This window comes from Eptesicus fuscus, chromosome 15 (genome assembly GCF_027574615.1).
Source record: "Eptesicus fuscus isolate TK198812 chromosome 15, DD_ASM_mEF_20220401, whole genome shotgun sequence".
NCBI classification, from domain to species: Eukaryota; Metazoa; Chordata; class Mammalia; order Chiroptera; family Vespertilionidae; genus Eptesicus; species Eptesicus fuscus.
Genome location: NC_072487.1, coordinates 78,364,738 through 78,382,762, shown reverse-complemented (window position 1 = coordinate 78,382,762; position 18,025 = coordinate 78,364,738). Strand labels below are relative to the sequence as shown.

The 18,025-nt window shown below is 70.0% G+C and overlaps 1 protein-coding gene across 1 annotated transcript; it reads right to left on the bottom strand.

Annotated features, from left to right (window-relative positions):
- Positions 1-1,484: 1,484 nt before the first annotated feature.
- SNAPC4 (small nuclear RNA activating complex polypeptide 4) lies at positions 1,485-17,529 on the bottom strand. Its single transcript, XM_054727547.1, has 24 exons — positions 17,497-17,529; positions 16,716-16,845; positions 16,063-16,109; positions 15,167-15,334; positions 14,956-15,081; positions 14,434-14,512; positions 14,085-14,166; positions 13,344-13,448; positions 13,202-13,274; positions 12,776-12,940; positions 12,308-12,455; positions 12,009-12,115; positions 11,774-11,868; positions 9,996-10,090; positions 9,502-9,581; positions 8,965-9,294; positions 8,249-8,332; positions 7,829-8,039; positions 6,076-6,146; positions 5,678-5,764; positions 4,900-4,927; positions 3,074-4,608; positions 2,215-2,314; positions 1,485-1,676 (listed from the first exon to the last, which is right to left on the bottom strand). The coding sequence occupies exons 2-23, from the start codon at positions 16,834-16,836 to the stop codon at positions 2,219-2,221; spliced, it is 3,933 nt and encodes a 1,310-aa protein (XP_054583522.1). The 5' UTR covers positions 16,837-16,845; positions 17,497-17,529; the 3' UTR covers positions 1,485-1,676; positions 2,215-2,218.
- Positions 17,530-18,025: the final 496 nt, after the last annotated feature.

Sequence of the window (18,025 nt, the reverse complement as noted above, 5' to 3'; positions counted from 1 at the left end):
TCTGTGCCCAGCACGTCTACCTCCAGCAGCTTCGGGGGTCCAGCAGCCGGGGGCCTGAGGGGCCGGCCCGGGCCCCCACACGCGTCCGTCACAGGGATGCAGGGTGGTGTCCGAGGGCAGGGGCTGGGGGGCCGCTGCAGTGGCAAGAAGGCATGGGCCCAGCCACGCGCCCCCACATGCCCACCAGCAGACCCTCCCTCCTCCTGGGAGCGCCCCCTTCCCACCAGGACGCACTGGGACCATGACACCCTCCCCATGGGCGTGGGAACCCCAGGCCACCGCTCAGGGAGGCGGCAGCTACAGGACAGGCAGGATGAGCAGGACGGGCGCCTGCCCTGCTCCAGCCCCACCCCCACCCCCAGGTGCCGCCTCCCCTGGCTGCTCCCTTCCGGGAGGCGGGCGGGGGGGGGGGGGTCCATCCCAGTCCTGGCTAGTCTGCTCAGCCCATGGTGGTTCAGCTGTGGGGCTGACCCCGGGGGTCCTGGCACAGCCGGGGCTGCCGAGTCAGAGTGCGGTGGCAGGGCCCACCCGGAGGACAGAGCCTGCGTCACGCCCAGGGCTCTTGGGGGAGCTGACCTGGGGGCTCACGCCCAGGGCGGGGTGCAGCTGGCCTCCCGCAGGAGGGGGTGGCTCCACTCGGAACCGTGGCCAGCCTGTGGGGTCCCCCACCCCATCTCCCCACTTTGTAAAGTGAGGCTGTGTGGGGGGCGTTAAATAATAGGTACGCCTCACCGGCAGGCACACAGGGACCGAGCTGGGAGTCGGAGCGGAAAACACCCGGGCAATCTCTCCGTACTTGGAAAATGTGTTTTTAAAAACGTATTTGTATGGATTTCAGAGAGGAAGGGAGAGGGAGCAAATGGAACATCAATGACGAGAGAGAATCGCCGATCGCTGCCTCCTGCACGGCCCACACTGGGGATCGAGCCGGCATCCACGGAGCCCGCCAGCCGGGCTGGAGTAATCAACTCGAGAAGCCGTGGACCCAGGAACCAGTGGAGAGTGCAAGCGACACCCTGTCCACGCACTGAGTGGTGCGTGGGCCCCGGCAGGTGTGACGCGTGACGTCTGGCAGGAGCGGGGGAGTCTGGGCCAGGACACGCTGACCCGTCGCCGTTTCTCTGCGGGACGCGGGCCAGGAAGTCGTGGCGGCAGGCGCGGCGCCCACAGCATGAAGCCTCACCACAAGCCTCGGGTGCAGACTGAGCCCGAGCCAGGGCCCCGGGACGGGCGGGGCCGGAGCCGGGACCGTCTCCTGCAGGGAAACGCCGCACGCAGGGAGGAGGCCTGTGGTCTGGACAGCAGGGGAAGTGGGTGCCCTGGTCCCTGAGGTGGCACCGAGGGCTGCCCGCCTCTGCTTCCCTGTTCCCGCCCGCAGAGGCCCGGGCAGGCTCTGAGCACCCAGGGCCCAGCCTGCTGCTCCCAGCAGGTCCGGGAGAGGCCCAACCCTCCACTCACCGCTCAGAGACACAGGAGCCTCTGGCTGCTTTTTAGTGAAAAAATAGAACCTTTATTAATTCCTTCAACATTCCCATTTGCACACGGAGCAGCCGAGCGCCTGCCGCCAGCTCGGTCACTCCTGGCAGCGCCTCCCGGGGACCAGCCGGTCTCCTTCAGCCACGGGGCCGGCGGCCCAGCTCCTGTGGGTGTGGCCGTGGGCATCGGGCCGAGCAGTCCTGGAACACAAGGACCCGTGGTGGGGGCGCCCGGAGGCACCGCGCCTGGCGAGGGCAGGGTCCACGGAGGGGGGCTCAATGACATGGCTCCTCCATGGTGCTCACTCCCCAGAGCCCCTGGCTGTTGGGCCTCTCCCGGGCCCCCTGCTCCAGGAGCTGCTCCTGCCTCTGTGACGAGGCCTCCTGGGGCCGTGGTCTGGACACGGGGGACCCAGCCACAGAAGCCGCATGCCTGCCCTCGGCTCACATTCACAGGGAAGAGGGTGGGGCGACTACGGACACAGTTGGGGAGTGAGTGCCTCAGGACAGATGGACACGGGCAGACGGCTCCTCAGGAGAGTGGTCAGGGAGGGCGTCTCTGAGGAGCTGCCCGCTGAGCAGACGGGGGAGACTGCAGGAAGGAGCACCTGCACTCGGGCCGTGGCAGCTGGGCCCCTGCCCTCTGCCCAGGGCCCCTGCCTCACACCCCCGCCTGCTGTGAGCTCGAGGCAGGGCCCACCCGCCAGGCCACAGGCGGCCAGCAGCTGCCCGGACTCACCCGCTCACAGCAGCCGCTTCCTCTTCCGGGCGTGCCGGCCACGCCGGGTCCGGAGCACGTCCAATTCATCGAGATCGTCCGGGCGGGAGGGGGCGGGGCCCTAAACAAGGCGACAGCAGTGACCCGGCAGCCAGGACGGGTGGGACGGGCAGTGGGAGCAGCGAGCAGTGGGCCGAGGGCGCTGTGGACACCCCACACAACGGGGGCGGGGCTCTTCCCCTTAATGTCTGGGTCCAGCCAGGTCTCCAGGCTCGTCAGCCCAGAAGACAGTCCTGGGACCCCTAGGCAAGGCCCTGGGAGGGAGGTGACAGTCCCAGCAGCCCAGGCTGGTGGGAGCCCCGGGGAGGGGACCCAGCCCAGCAGCCATGGGCACCCAGGGGGGAGGGAAGCACCATTGCTCCTGGGACACCCGCCAGGACCCTGCCAGCCTCCCTGACTGGCCCGGCGCTCCTGCTCAGCCAACAGGCAGGCGGAGGCGGCCTGGCTGGGACTCCTGGGTGGTGCAGCCACGAGGTGCAGGGACGCCTCCCGAGAGGTTTCTACCAGGTTCCTCGTGGGAAACGGACCTAGTCCTGCCCGCAGCTCAGAAAGCCCAGGGTGTGGGGCAGAGCCACCTGGAGGGCTGGGTGCACAGGAGTGGGGGCAGATGCACCACCCAGGGTGGGGGCGGGCCGAGGGCGCCCGTGTCAGAGGTTCCTTCCTCCCCTCACAGCCACAGGGGCCCAAGGGGAGGCACCTCTGCAGTCCGCACGCAGCCACGTCCCCTCCACTCCAGCCACTCCCGCCCACCACCCCTGGGCAGGCCACACGGGAGGGCAGGGCAGCGTGAGGGCGCAGCGCTGTGCCCATAGCCACCCACCTGCACCGGGGTCGTGGCTGCGGGCCCTGCCTGGGCACTGCCGCTCGCCTGGCCCGGCGGCCCGCCGCCATCAGAGCGCGCCCGCTCCTCCAGGTCCTCGTCCTCGCTCCCAGAGGTGGGCCTCGTGGCTGACAAGGTGGTGCGGACGCCGGGAGGGGGCAGGGTGGCCAGCAGCGCGGGCAGGGTGAAGGCGGCCAGGAAGCGGGCCTTCAGCAGCAGGTAGGCCGGGCTGTCCTGCAGCTGCTCCTGCACCCGCCCCCGGGAGGCCTGCGGGGCGTCAGCCGCCCTGCCGGGCACCAGGGCTGCGGCTCTGAGCTCCAAGGTCTTCTTGTGGAGCAGGAGGCCAGACAGTGCCCGCAGGCTGCACAGGGCGGGGGGCTGGTAGGGCAGTCTGCTGCCCAGTGGGGGCACACACACCCCCTGCTGCCCCCTGAGCCACTCCTGCACGGCCGGCTCGCTCTCCTGGGAGAGCAGGCTGAGGTCCAGGGCATCCTTCTCAGGCCCGCGCTGGGGTGGGGGTGGCCTCTCCAAGCCCAGAGGCCCCCTGGGCTCCCCTGGCTCCGCTGAGGACAGCAGCGTCCTTCCCGGGCCAGCACCAGGGGGCAGAGGCAGCTGGCAGGACTGGGCCACATGACCACGCCCTTCTGCAGGGATCTGGGGGGGCGGGGCCGGCCGGAGGGACTCGAGGTCTGCCCTGGCGGCAGGGCCTGGTTCTGCGTCCCCGTTGGCTGGGCCCTGGCCTACTGGAGTCTCCGTCAATGACGGCAACAGAGTCACCGCCAGCACTTGGGGGTCAGGGGTCGCTGCTGGCCTGGGGAGGCCCACCACGGCTGGCAACGGCACGGGGAGCAGCCCCGGGGCTGTGAGCACGCTGCTGGCAGGCAGAGAGGTGCTGGCCACCACGTGGGGCCCACCCGTGTGGGTGCCTGGAGCTGGCATCAGCCCGAGGGGCTGGACGAGCGGCTGAGCGGGGTTGGGGGCCGTGGGAAGAAAGGCTGGTGCCTCGGGCAGGCCCTGCCTCCAGGACGTGGCCGGGACCTGAGACTGTCCGAGACCGTCCAGCTGGCGGCTCACAGGGACCTGCAAGGCCACGGCGGAGACAGGAGCCAAGGCCAAGGCCTGCAGGGCAAGAGGCCTCGTGTTCGTGGTCGAGACCCCGGAGCCTGGAGTGCTTGGACCGGCCGCTGCGGGGGCCCCTGGCCCAGACGGTGCGGACTTGGAGACGCCCGGCCCGGTGGCCGGGGGGCCGTGGGAGGCCAGCGCGAGAGGGGGCTGGAGGATCACAGGCGAGGAGACGAGCAGCTGGGGTGGGAGAACCAAGGGGCCCCGGGCAGCCTTGCTGGCTTGGGCCTCCCGCAGCCGTTTCTCCCGAAGCAGCTGGAACACGGTCTTCACTTTGTGCGGCGGGCGGCCTGGCGCTGGCGGGGGCGCCGGAGAGGTGGCCTGGGGAGGGCAGGTCTGCAGCCCCCTGCTCCCTGGGCCCCTGGGTCTCCTCGCTGCAGCGCCTCGGGCTGTCACCTGGTCCAGGAGGTGGCCTGAGGGAGGAGAACACCACGGAGGTCCGGGGGCCTGTCCAGACCCGCCTCACCCCACCCGGCAGGTCTCCTGGGGCAGCTGCTGGGAGCGTGGGAGCAGGAGCCCCCCACCTCTGGAACATCTTTTCTGCCTCCCAGGCCTGTGCTGGGGAGGCCTCAGGGCTTACCCGCTGCACTCAGCCACCCCCTCGGGCCAGCTAGGCTCACGCCCCTCAAACAAAACCCTCATCCCTCGTGGCCAGGCAGCTCCCCTGGGGGACAGAACAGCCAAGAGAAAGGGAGAGGCAGTACCTGGGGTGCTCTGGGCACTCGAGGGCGCCTGGAAAAGAAGGGAGAGGCTCAGCACGCGGGGAGTCCCGGGCTGGACCCCTTTTCTTTCTTTTTCCTTTTTCACATGGCCCCACCCCCTTGCTCACCTGACTACTCTCCCCGACCCCTGTTGTGCCACCACCAAGACCACAGCTCACTTCTTGCCCGTAGAGGGGGACAAGGCGTGCCCCCCACCCTGACCTGCAGCTAGAGGCTAGGGCCCGGCCTGGCCCCCTCCCCAGGCCCCTGCCTCCCCCCTGACGCAGCTCCACCCCCAGCCCCCGTCGGCAGAGCTCATCTAGGTGGCTGGGCTGGGCTGGGCTGCAGGAGGGGCAGGCCTGGCTGTGGGACAGGAGGGCACAGGGGTCTGTGGCCGGACAGGACCCACGGCCACACTTGTCCTTGGACCCTTTTGTGGCCTCCAGTGGTGACCAGGCTCAGGACACAACCTTTCCCTGACGGACCCCGTGGGCTTGGCCACCTGCACCAGGCGAGCCACCCAGCAGGGTGGTGGGTGTGAGCAAAGCCGGAAGCCTGTGTGGGCCCTGTCTCTCCTCCCTGACGGTAGGGAGTCTTCGGGGTTCCAGACCCTCCCCGAGCCCAGCCCCACGGGACCCCAGACACCCCTGTCCCTGGAAAGCGCTGGCATCCCTTACTTCCTGGCTGGGCCAACGCCATCTACACACAGCACTGCCTGGGGGACGAGGGGGAAGGGGGGCAGGAGCCAGGTGAGCCACGGCCGCACTCGCCCACTTCTCACCTGAGCCCCAGCCTGGGGCAGGGTGGGCGGCCGGGCCTTCCTCTCTCGAATGACCTCCATGCAGCCGGCAGTGTCGATGTGGAACAGCTGAGGACACGGGGCACATACACCACACACGCGTGACGCGTGTGGCAGGAGGCCCTGTCCTGAGGCTGCCCCACAGCCCAAGGGCCAAGGCACAAAGGGTCTGCAGTGGGGCCCCGGCCTGTCACTGGGCTGCCCGCCCGCCCGCCCCGACCTGAGCCCTGGGGACTGCTCCCAACGCAGGCCCCGCTCTGGGCCCGGGCTGGAGGGCGTGGCAGGGGCGCGGGCACCGTTGTCAGGACACTGCACCCCATGAGGGACACCCACCGGCACCCCGACAGCCAGGCACAATGGGGGTGCTCTGTGGGGCTCACCTGCATGAAGAGGGTGAACACCGGGGTGCTGGCCAGGCGGGCATCCTGCAGCTGCGCCCCGATGCCGTCGGCTGGGGGACACGGGCACATGTGCAAAGTGGCCCCGGAGCCTGGGTGCCAGGCAGGGAGCCCCGAAGAACCCCAAAGGCAGCTGCCACCCCTCCTGACCAGGGAGGGCAGGGGCCAGAGCGCAGGCCTAGGGGCCAGGGGCCAGGGGCCAGGCACTCTGACAGTGAGTGTCACAGGTGAGACATTCAGACACCCAACCTGCTCGTGGGCCCACAGGCCACGCTCACAGGAACAGGCTCCTGCCGAGGCCTGAATGTCAGCCACTTCCCGGCCTGACCGCCTAGCGCTCAGCAGGACCAGAGGCCAAATCCCACACCTCCCACGGACGCCCGCCCTCCTAGGAAGCAGGTGTCTGCAGGGCCCCTGCGCCCTCCCCCAGCAGGCCCCCGAGCCCTCCCCCAGCAGGCCCCCGAGCCCTCCCCTCAGCAGGCCCCCAGAGCCCTCCCCCAGCAGGCCCCCGAGCCCTCCCCCCGAGCCCTCCCCCCAGCAGGATCCCCGAGCCCTCCCCCAGCAGGCCCCCCGAGCCCTCCCCCCAGCAGGCCCCCGAGCCCTCCCCCCAGCAGGCCCCCCGAGCCCTCCCCCAGCAGGCCCCCGAGCCCTCCCCCCAGCAGGCCCCCCGAGCCCTCCCCCCAGCGCCCTCCCCCAGCAGGCCCCCCGAGCCCTCCCCCAGCAGGCTCCCGAGCCCTCCCCCAGCAGGCCCCCGAGCCCTCCCCCAGCAGGCCCCCGAGCCCTCCCCCAGCAGGCCCCCGAGCCCTCCCCCAGCAGGCCCCCGAGCCCTCCCCCCAGCAGGCCCCCCGAGCCCTCCCCCAGCGCCCTCCCCCAGCAGGCCCCCCGAGCCCTCCCCCAGCAGGCCCCCCGAGCCCTCCCCCAGAGCCCTCCCTCAGCAGGCCCCCGAGCCCTCCCCCCAGCGCCCTCCCCCAGCAGGCTCCCGAGCCCTCCCCCCCGAGCCCTCCCCCAGCAGGCCCCCGAGCCCTCCCCCCGAGCCCTCCCCCAGCAGGCTCCCGAGCCCTCCCCCCGAGCCCTCCCCCAGCAGGCCCCCGAGCCCTCCCCACGAGCCCTCCCCCAGCAGGCTCCTGAGCCCTCCCCCCGAGCCCTCCCCCAGCAGGCTCCCGAGCCCTCCCCCCGAGCCCTCCCCCAGCAGGCCCCCGAGCCCTCCCCCCGAGCCCTCCCCCAGCAGGCTCCCGAGCCCTCCCCCCAGTGCCCTCCCCCAGCAGGTCCCCGAGCCCTCCCCCCGAGCCCTCCCCCAGCAGGCCCCCGAGCCCTCCCCCCGAGCCCTCCCCCAGCAGGCCCCCAAGCCCTCCCCCCGAGCCCTCCCCCCGAGCCCTCCCCCAGCAGGCCCCCCGAGCCCTCCCCCAGAGCCCTCCCCCAGCAGGCTCCCCGAGCCCTCCCCCAGAGCCCTCCCCCAGCAGGCCCCCGAGCCCTCCCCCAGAGCCCTCCCCCAGCAGGCCCCCGAGCCCTCCCCCAGAGCCCTCCCCCAGCAGGCCCCCCGAGCCCTCCCCCAGCGCCCTCCCCCAGCAGGCTCCCCGAGCCCTCCCCCAGCAGGCCCCCGAGCCCTCCCCCAGCAGGCCCCCAGAGCCCTCCCCCAGCAGGCCCCCCGAGCCCTCCCCCAGCAGGCCCCCAGCGCCCTCCCCCAACAGGCCCCCGAGCCCTCCCCCAGCAGGCCCCCAGAGCCCCAGGGCAGTACCTCGTGTGGGTGCTGCAGTGCGCCTCCTGGGAGCACAGGGCACGGTGATGTCGCCCACCCACGGGCTCACGGCCATCAGCAGCTGGCGCCCGAGGTGCCTCTGCTGCAGGGCGTGCCTCCGGTGCTGCCGCCACAGCTGCCCCACGAGGGGCCTGGCCTCAATGCTGCCGCCCGGGGTGGTCCCCTGGGCTGAGCGGAACAGGCATGGCTTCTGTGGGGGGAAGGTACCCGAGTGCTGCCCTCACTGCCCTCCAAAGCTGTGCACCCGAGGGGGCGGGGCTGGACCAGGCTGAACAGGGCAGTGTGCACACACAGGTGCACACGCAGGTGCATGGCAGGGCGGGCTGTGGTAATACGTGAACACGCATGCACTCAGCAGGCAGAAGGGTGCGGTGGTGCATGACGTGGGCAGGCCCTTACCCGAGCCCGGCCCCGGTCGGCCATGTTGGTCTTGAGCATGGACCTCAGGGTCTCCAGAGGCACCTTCAGCAGCTGCCTCGCGCCCTGACAGACAGACAGCGAGGCTGAAGGCAGGAGCGCAGCGGGAAGCCGCCACCCGGGCAGCACGCTAACTCCCGCCCAGACCCCAAGCCGGCACCACGCTGGTGAGAAACACGCTCTGAAGCCCGGGCGCCTGGGCAGGGCCTCCCCCAAGACAGGCACACGCCTGGCAGCCATGGGACTGGAGCCTGGGCCGGGAGAAGGCGCCCCTCCTCGCCCACTGTCCCGCCCCAGCGGGTGGAACGCTCAGGAAGGGCTCCAGGCCTGCGTGCCCGAGCCTCCTGCGTGGCTGTCACAGCAAGTGAGTCGGGCAGCGAGGCCTCAGGCCTCGGTGGGAAGGCTGCTGCCGGGCCCAGTTCTGACACGGGTCAGGAGTAAACCTCGTCGGAGCAAGGAGGGGGTGCTGCCCACACTTGGGGGCACGGCTGGCCTGAGATCTGGCCGGCCCACTGGCCTGAGCCCCAGCCTTGTGGCTGCCGAGCTACAGCATCCAGTCCCCGCACCTGGGCACCCAGGGCCATGCCCACCTCGTTGGCCGGCCCCTCGGAGCTCCTGGGATGAGCGTCGGTGCAGGGTGGGGACCCGATGCCGCCCAAGCTGGTGCTGTGTGTCCCGGAGGCGGCCTGGCTGCCCACCTCCTCCACGTCCCTGCTGCCACCATGAGCAGCACCGGAGGCCTGGGGACGGCTGGGGGAGGCAGCTGAGCATCCTGGGTAGCCCCCCGGCCCCAGTGCGGGGGCGCTCTGCCTGGCGGGAACCCACAGGTCCACGTCTGGCACGGTGTGCTGTGCTGGCGGCCGAGACTGGCCACCTTCCTGGGGGCCCCGGGCTGGCTCCGACTCCGACTCCGAGTCTCCGCTGTCCCCACTGCTGCTGTCACCGCTGCCGCTGGCCTCGCTGCTGGAGCTCCACCGCACGCTGCGAAGGCGCCGCCGCCGCCGCCGCCGCCTGCCCCGACTCCTCCTCTTTGGCGGGGAAAGGGCTGCGTGAGGCCCAGCGCCTCGGGCTCGCAGCGAGGGTGCAGGCTGCTCTCGGGAGGGCGCTGCCCCCCAGGTCCGCTCCCTCTGCCTGGGCCTCAAACCAGAGCCCTCTCCGCTCCGCCCCGCGCCCCTCACTCTACCCCGGCGGCCAGCCCGCGGCACAGGGCACGGCACTGAGGGCATGGGGCTCACCCGGACTATGATCTTCCACTTGCTCAGACACTGGGGGCCTGTCCGGTGGGGCAGCTCCGAGGCAATCTTCTCCCAGCGACCTGCGGGAGGACGCGTGGAAGCGCTCGCGTCTCAGGACACGGCCCCTCCGCCAGGAAAAGGCTCTTCCCCGAGGAGCTGGCCCCTCAGGACGCCGCCGTCCCCAGAACGGGCTCCTGCTGCCCTTCCCGGCAGAAGCCTCACCGCCCAGGCAAGCAGCTGGCACAGCTGGGCGGAGCGATTCAGCGGGAGACGGCCCTTCCTGGGAGAGCAGCCGCACGGAGGGGCCGAGGAGCCAGAACCGGCGAGCGAGGGCCTCACTTCCCTTCCGGCTCATCTGTGCCTGTTTCCCCAGGACTGTGACCTGGTCTGTGGTGGGACCCTGCCACCCCGTCTCGTCCCGCCCCGAGAGGGAGAGGACCCGGAGGCAGCTGAGCAGAGCAGCCCAGCCCCGTGGCCGCGCCCCAAGGACTCACCCACGCCGTGCTTCTCTATCAGCTCCAGCAGCTTCTCCTCTTCCTTGGGGCTCCAGCGCCCCTTTTTTACGCTGAAGTGCAGCCTCCGTATGTACCTGGAGGCAACAAGAACACATACGTGTTTGGGGCCGGGACGGCCTGCCCCGGACGTCGATGGGCCACACACCAGAGCCCTGTGCCCGAACCGCAGTAACCCGGACCCGGACAGAGCGGGAAACTCAGGGCTCCCCGTGGAGAAGGGAAAGACGCTCCCAGGCGGCGAGCGTGCAAACTGCGTGCCCGCGAAGAGGCTTCCTGCAGCTTACCAAGGCCTCTCCGCGCCAGTGACCCCGACAAGTAACCGGAGGAACGTGGGGGGGGGGGGGGGCAGGCACTCCCCAGGGAAGGAAGCACGCCAGGGCGCTCCTGGGGCAGCCGCGGCACAGGCCCCCACACCCGTGGGGATGCCCTCAGAACAGCAGGGCGTGCTGGCGAGGCCGTGGGAGACTGGACTCCGCATGCGGCTGGGGGACAGAGTGTGGGGGCAGCCACTGTGGGGGGTCGTCTGGCGGGTCCCCAGGTTAAGCCAGCGTCACCGTGGGACCTAGGTGTGTGTTTGAGAAATGGGGACGTCGAGCGCACGGCACCTCGCTCACCATGTCCCCTCCCAGGCTCAGGCATGCCGCGGCACTCAGCACGTCCTACCCGTTTCTCAGGCCAACAGCTAGTGCCCGGACACCGCCAACTGTCCTCCCACCCTCCCTGTCCAGGGCACTCGGTGTGCCCCTCCCAGACGCCAGGAACGCAACATGTCCCCCCCGATGCCATGGACACGGCGTGTCCCCTCCTGGGCACTGTGGACGGTGCTGCTGTGAGCAGTGTGCCAACAAGTGTCCGAGTCCGTGTTCACATCTTCTGGGTGCGCAGGGAGATTTGTGGGCCACGTGGCAGTGGGTGCGCAGGGAGATTTGTGGGCCACGTGGCCGCGGGTGCGCAGGGGCATTTGTGGGCCACGTGGCCGCGGGTGCGCAGGGGCATTTGTGGGCCACGTGGCAGCGGGTGCGCAGGGGCATTTGTGGGCCACGTGGCCGCGGGTGCGCAGGGAGATTTGTGGGCCACGTGGCAGTGGGTGCAAAGGGAGATTTGTGGGCCACGTGGCCGCGGGTGCGCAGGGGCATTTGTGGGCCACGTGGCCGCGGGTGCGCAGGGAGATTTGTGGGCCACGTGGCGGTCCTATTTAATCCCTGAGGAGCCTTCACGGTACATTCCCACTGCGGTGCCCAGGGTTCCAGTCTCTCCACATGCTTGTGCGTGAAGTGGGAACCCGTGGGGTTTGACTTGTATTCCCGAAACGATCAAGGATGTGAGCATCTTCCCATGTGTTTGATCTTTGGAGAGATGTCTGTTCAGGCCCTTTGTCCATTTTTGACTTGTTTTCTTTGCTGGGGAATAGGTTTCATTGTGGGGGGCTCAAAATACCCGGAAAATGATGGCCGCTACGACTCAGCGCTCACACCAGAAACCACAGACTGCGCGTGCTAAGAGGTGAGCTGGGCGGCAGGTGAGCCACGCCTCACTGGAGCGGTCTGAAATAAAAGCCAGCCCCGAGGAGGAGGGGCTTGGCGAGCTGGGGAGGAATTCCAACAGGCCTCAGGGCGCCTGCCTCTCAGGGACCGTCTCACCTGCAGCCTGAATAAGCCGCAGCTTCAAAGTAAAACAGCTGTCCCACTTCCCACGGGGTCTCCCCTGGGCCCCAGGCCGCCCCGGGCCTCCTCACCCACCCAGGCCGCCGCACCCACCTTTCTCGGCACTGGGTGTCGCTCCTCCCTGGCACCTCCTCCCGGATTTTACACCAGTCGTGCTCCCCGTATTTGGCAACGGCTTGAAGCAACTTCTGCAGGAAGGACACAGACAGATGGGTCTCTGCAGTAATCACAACCCCACTCAGTCCGCCAAGGGGACGCCAGGGCCCAGTGGCCGCCATAGCGTCCAGGTGGCCTTCCGAGGAGACGGTCCCCCGGCCCCCGCACCTACCGTATCTTCCTCTGGGGTCCAGAGACCCTTTCTGAGGCGGGGGTCCAGGTTCTTGGTCCACCGATAGATGAGCTGCACCGAGTCCCTCCCCTCCATGTAGTAGACAACTGGGGGCAAAGGGCCTCGTGAACTTGCCCGCCCAGGGCCCCCCAGGAAGGAGCAGCCATCACCACGGAGCACGGGCCCGGGACCCCTGGTGCGCAGGACCCTCCCCCTTCCTCCAGCCTCGCCTCGCCATCCGCCCCGGCCCTCTGGTGGGCGGCCCCGGCGAGGGCGCGGGGGGCCGGAGGCGCACTCACTTCGGCGGTAGGGGATGTGGTTGCCCACGCGCATCTCCTGCACCAGCTGGGTGAGCATGCGGTCCTCGGCCTCCGTCCAGGCCCTGCGCTTCAGGTCCTTGTTGTGCTGCTGGAACTGCTGCAGGCACTGGAAGGCGCTGCGCCGGGTCTTCACGGCCAAACCAAGGCAGAGGCTGTCACCGTGCTCACCGTGTGCATGGGCGTCCGGCACAGCCGGGGTGGAGGCGCCCGTGGGTGAGGGCTTCTGGGCACCAACAACCCACTCACCCCCCCCCCCCGCCCACCCCCAGCCGACAGGACAGCAAGAGCGCCTGTGGCGAGCAGACCTTCTCGGAAAGAAAACCCCTCAGGAGAGTCACAGCGACACTCCGTTTGAGTGACACCCAAACCACACTCTGCGTCTCAGCTCGGTGCCCACGCAGTCCCCCCTGGGGCGCCCCACGCCCCCGGGGTCTGGGAGGTCCTTACCCCCAGCTCCTCGGCGATCTTCTGCCAATGCAGGTGGCCGTGCTCGGCTGCGATGGCCTTCAGCTGGTCCAGCTCCGGCCTGGTCCACTCCTGCTTGTTGATGCTGGGGTGCTCCCAGTTCTGCCAGAACTTCCGGATCTCCTCTGCGCTGCGGCTGCCTTCAAACTGCAGAGAGACGCCGCGGAGCTGTCACGGCGGCGGCGCGCGGGGAAAGCGGGAGCTCCATCCAGGCGCCAGGCCTCGTGCAGCCAACCCGGAGACTTGGCTCTAAAGGCAAAGCTGCTCAGCACCCGCCCCCTTCAGCAGAGGCTCACACCAGCGGGCGGCGGGGGAGGGGGAGAGGAAAAGCTGCCCCAGTGCTGGCCACGCACCTGGCCACAGGTCGTGCTGGGTCTGGTGGCGGCCACGGAGCATGCTCCGACTTACGTTAATGTTGGAAATCTTCTCCCAGTCGTGGCTGTCCAGCCTGCTGCCCAGCAAGGCCTCCTCTGGGAGCTGGCTGCAGGAGCGAGGGCACCGGGTCAGGCCAGCCCCTCGCCCCGTCCACGCCGCCCGGCACCCCACTCACTTGATGTCGCGGATCTCCCTCTCGGCCTTGCTGCTCTGCTTCTCCAGGATCTGCCGCTCCTCCTCGCTCGTGACCCTGCTCAGCTTCTGCTGCAGGTACTCGAGCCTGTGGGCGGGCAGAGGCCGGGTCACCGGGCGGGGGCGCCCACGGCACAGCAGCAGGGCACTGCTCCAAGCCTGGCCGGGGTTCGGACCCGCAGGCTAGTTCACCTCCCCAAGCGGCGCGGCTCCTCGCCCACAGAACGCGGCGCCACCCTTGGCTGTCACGTCAGCAGTGAGTGCAGCAACGTACTGCGGCCGCCCCACACCCGAGCCCAGTGACCAGCTTCTGGTCCCGTGCCAGCGCCCTGGGGCGGGTCGCAGCCCGCATGCACATGCCGCTTCCAGAACAGCTCAGGGAGAAAGCCCACCTCCCGCAGCCCAAGGAGGGGTGTGACCGCCACCACCGGGGACCCTGAGCGAACGTCAGGGCGTGAGGCAACAGAGGCTCCTGGGACCCACTGGCTGCACCACAGGTGCTGGGATACAGTCACGTGACATCACCCCATCAGCACACAGATAAAGCAGGTCTCGTGAATGGTCCCCGTTTTCACAGGTGGAAACCGAGGCTCAGACCAGAGACACTGCCTGAGTCAGACCAGAACTGTGGGGGCTTGGCCAACGCGCTTCCATACGGGGCCTCCCGCCGCTGCCGCAGGGACCAGCAAGAGGGTCCCCCCCTCTGCCAGGCCCGGAGACTCACTTCAGTAACTTGGGCTGAAGCAGGCGCTGCAGGCGGTCGCTCACCACCGCCTTCCTGAGCAAGGCCTTCTCCCAGCTCTTCCCTGCGGAGAGACCAGCTCAGCGGGCTGCCGGGGCCGGGCCTCCCCGGGGCCCACGCACGCCGTTAGCTCCGACTTCCACGTACAGTTAGAGGAAACGGAGGACAAACCACCCATCTGGGCCCACCGAGAGGTGTTCCCACAAGGACCCCGCTCAGTGCGGGGAGGCAGGGCTGGGCATGGCCGGGCCCAGTGTCTGGCCAGGAGGGAGCGAGAGCCGCCCAGCCCGGGGAGAGGGTGTGGGGGCGCGGTGCCGAGCGCGGCCCTCACATCTGGTCACCAGGAGCTCCTCGAAGGTCTTGATGCCCTGGCCGGCCTTCTCCCGCGCGTCCTCGTTGGCCGGGGGTCCCTGTCCGAGAGCACGGGGTCACGATGCGGGCGTCACGGCCAGGTATGCTCCCTACGGGGCCCAGCGCGGACTCCGGACCCTTCTCCTCCGCCTCCTCCAGCAGCCAGGCCCGGTGCCCGGCCTGGCCCTGAATGCCTGGACCCGGAGCAGCTGCCTCCCTGGGCACCGGCACCACCCGACGGGCAGAGGGTGGCGAAGAGGGGAAGGCTGCCACGAGCAGTGCCCGGCCCCACACCCCGGACCGGGCAGCCCTGCCTAACTGGCCCCCGGCCACCCCTGGAGGCCAGGTCCTGGGCTGATCCGCGGAGCAGCGAGCCGGCCCCACTCCAGGAGGCCCGGGAGGGAGCGAGGACGTTGGAGACCACCACCCTGAAGACCACGGGAATTCGTGACCGGCTGTGGGGGTGCGCCCCCCCCCACGGAGCCCGACGCCTCGGACTCACCACTCCGGTGACCTTGTCCTTGAAGTAGGGCTTCAGGAAGTGCCCGATGTACAGGTTCAGAGGCAGGCTCTTGCCGTCCTTCACCCGGGGGCCTTTGGACCCTGCCAGGTCCCACATGACTTCCTCCTGTGGACACGAGGGGCCCGTGGGAGAACCGCCCCGGTCCCGGAGGCCTGGCGGGGGCGGGGGCGCGGGCCGGACCCTCTCCTACCTGCTGCTCCCGGTTCTGGGCCAGCAGCAGGCGGACCTCCGCCAGCTTCTCCTGGAGCACCAGCTGGTAGACCATGTTCAGCTGCAAGCAGGTCTCCGGGTCTTCAGGAAGCGTCTTCCCCTTGGGGTCGTCCTCGTCGTTGCTGCCTCCATCCCACCTCTCTTCTTCCTGTCACCACGGAGACTGCGGGTGAGGACGCGGGGCCACCACCCTCCCGCCCTCGGGCCGAGACCCCGCCGCTGGACTGGCAGGACCCCCTGCCGTGAATTCCAGTGCACCCCTCCCCTCACCGAAAACTCATTTAACTCATTTCCGTTTCTAGGAAGGGGGGGGGGGGGTGTGTGTGAGGAAGGGGGTAGTTCCACTTTGTTTCTGCTAAACTTGGACCCTGTGACGGGCCCGTGTGATGTCATCACAGGCAGGTGGCAGGCGGCAGGAGCGCACGCAAAGCTAGAAAGTGGGAAGGCAGAGTCTGAGCAGCCGCGGGCAGCCCACGCGGGGCCTCAGGGGCCTGCCTGCCGCTCCTACCGACGAGGTGAACAAGCAAACTGCGGAAATTTCCCCAAATCACAGAAAACGCCCGAGCGATCGAAGGAGAGTTAACAGTCGCCAGGCTGAGCGACTCCTTGCTGGACACTGTTCTGGGCGCTCCTGACGGGGCTGTAACTGCCCCCCCTGCACAGACGGGGAGACCGAGGCCCAGGCGGCCCGCGGCCTGCCCTCCGTGCGTGGTGTCGGGCTGAGAGGAACTAGGGCTTGGGAAAGTCAGAAGGGGCCACACACCAACCTACTAACCATTTTCGTTTTGACGATACGTAACGACGTTAACAAACACGCATTGTTTTTATCACAGGAACCCCCTCCCCAGCACCCGGCCAGCTCAGGGCGGGAGTTACCGAGCTCGGGGGACCAGCAGAGGCAGAGTCCTCGTGCGTCAGCGAATCTGTGGGGACACAAACACACCGCTGTGACCGCCACGGACACAGGTGGGCTGGCAAGGGGCCCCCAGAGGCACCAAGGCGCCAACCCGCAGGCGCGGCATCCCCCCCCCCCCCCCCCCCCCCCGCCCCGGGCAGGGCTGAGGGACCTCAGGGCGAGACTTGGGTTGCTGGACCTTCCCTCCCCGGGAGCTGAGCACTGTTCGCTGGCCAGGAGGCAGGTACTGGACCGGGCAGGTCAGTGGGAAAGAGGAGACAGAGGCCCAACCCGAAGCGCCCTGGGCACGCAGGGGCCAGGGGCTGCGGGGACTACCAGGCAGGAGACAGACGCGAGGCCCTGGGACAGGCTAACGAAGTGGGGGCGCGGAAGGCAGGCCTCTAGCAGGAGCCGTGTGAGGGGCCCCCGGCCCCCGGAGAGAGGACAGTTGTTTGCGCCCATGGAAAAGGGGGGCCAGGGGCTGGTGCAGAGGGACAGGGAGAGACTGTCTGTGGCGTGAGCAGAGTCTGGTTCCGGTGAGAACCACTGGTCCCGGCAGCACTACATGGCCCACAGGAGCCGCGGGCAGAGGCGGCCGCGCTCAGCACGGGGAGGCCGCGTCCTGGGAGCGCACCTGTGTCCGAGCCGGAATCCGAACCGAGGCTGGACTCGGAGGCCTCCTCATCGAAACCCAACATCCGTTCCAGCGCCTGGATCTCCTGCGCGATTTTCTCTCTCTCGGCGTCTACGTCCATGGTTTCTGCCTGCCTCCAAATGACACGTCGCCGGTCGTCAGAGACCGCGGAGTGGGGGACCCCTCTCCTCCGACCGGCGCCTGCAGGGGTGCAGGAGCTGACCAAAGCTGGGGCCGGGCTGAGACCTGGCACCCCCGCCCCAGGACCCCCGCTCTTGGCCGTCGGGTGCTGAACCACCTGCAGGGACCCTGCCTGCTCCGAGGCTGCGGCCAGCACGTGGTGGGGGGCGTGACGGCCACTAACAGCACCCTAATGCCTGGCCGGTCTTCCCACAAGCAACCGCGGGCGCTGGGCGCCCAGTGCAGGGGGCAGGGGGCGGGGCTGTCGCCAGGGGACGAGGAGAGGCCCCGGGCCACGGGCGGCGGCGCTCGGGGGTCCGCCCGTCGCTGTGAGCAGGTGGCCGACACCGAGAGCGGGACCGGCCGGCGGGCCCCGCCGTTCCCCGCAGCCGGAGCCGCACCGTGGGAGGACGGCTGTGGGAGGCACAGGGCACCGGCCCGGAGCCCGAAATGGGGAGGCGGCGGGGGAACCGGCACCGGCAGGGGCAACGCCGAGGAGCGCAGCGCAGCCCGAGGGCCGGAAGCAAGCGAGGTCGGCGCCCCGCCGTCGGCAAGGCCTCGCCCGCCGGAGACAGCCCGTCCCCGCACAGCGCCCGGTCACCCTGAAACGCTGACAGACGGAGCCCCGCGGAGCCAGGCCAGGCCCGGCCCGGGAGCCGCCGCCGCCCTCACCCGCCGCCGCCGCCGCCGCCGCCGCCTCCACGCTTCCGGCAGCCGCGCGACTCGGACACCGCGGGCCGGAAGTCCCGCCTCCGAGGCCTCGCACCAGGCGCGGGGGACGCCGGGAGGGGCCCTGGGCGGCGGGCAGGCCGGTGCTGCCCCCATTCGGTCGCCCCCGGCACTGCCCGCGTGCGCAGGCCGCCTAGCGGGGCAGCTGGGCGGGATGCGTAGGGGGACCGGGTCCCAGCCCACAGGGGCTCCCCCCCAGCCGCGCGGGGCCCAGCCGGTACCTCCTGGGCTCGGTTCTCCTCTGGGAAGTGGGTCTAGGATTCTGGGTGAGCCACCAGTGAGGACACCTGCCAATGCTGGGGTGTCCATGCCGGGCTGGGTCTCTGCACACCTAGCGGTCAGAGGGGTGTCAGCCCCAGGGCAGGGCAGGACTGCGTGGGCGGGGCAGGTCTTACTTCTTT

Bases quoted from the DNA above. Each gene is read 5' to 3' on its own strand.
- SNAPC4 (XM_054727547.1), bottom strand. From the start codon at position 16,836: ATGGACGTAGACGCCGAGAGAGAGAAAATCGCGCAGGAGATCCAGGCG. The intron at 8,333-8,964 runs GTGGGCAGCCAG...TCTGTCTGTCAG, and splicing joins GCAGCAGGGACGTGGAGGAG to GGCGCGAGGCAGCTGCTGAA. The intron at 4,928-5,677 runs GTGAGAAGTGGG...CTTCTTTTCCAG, and splicing joins TGCCCCAGGCTGGGGCTCAG to GCGCCCTCGAGTGCCCAGAG.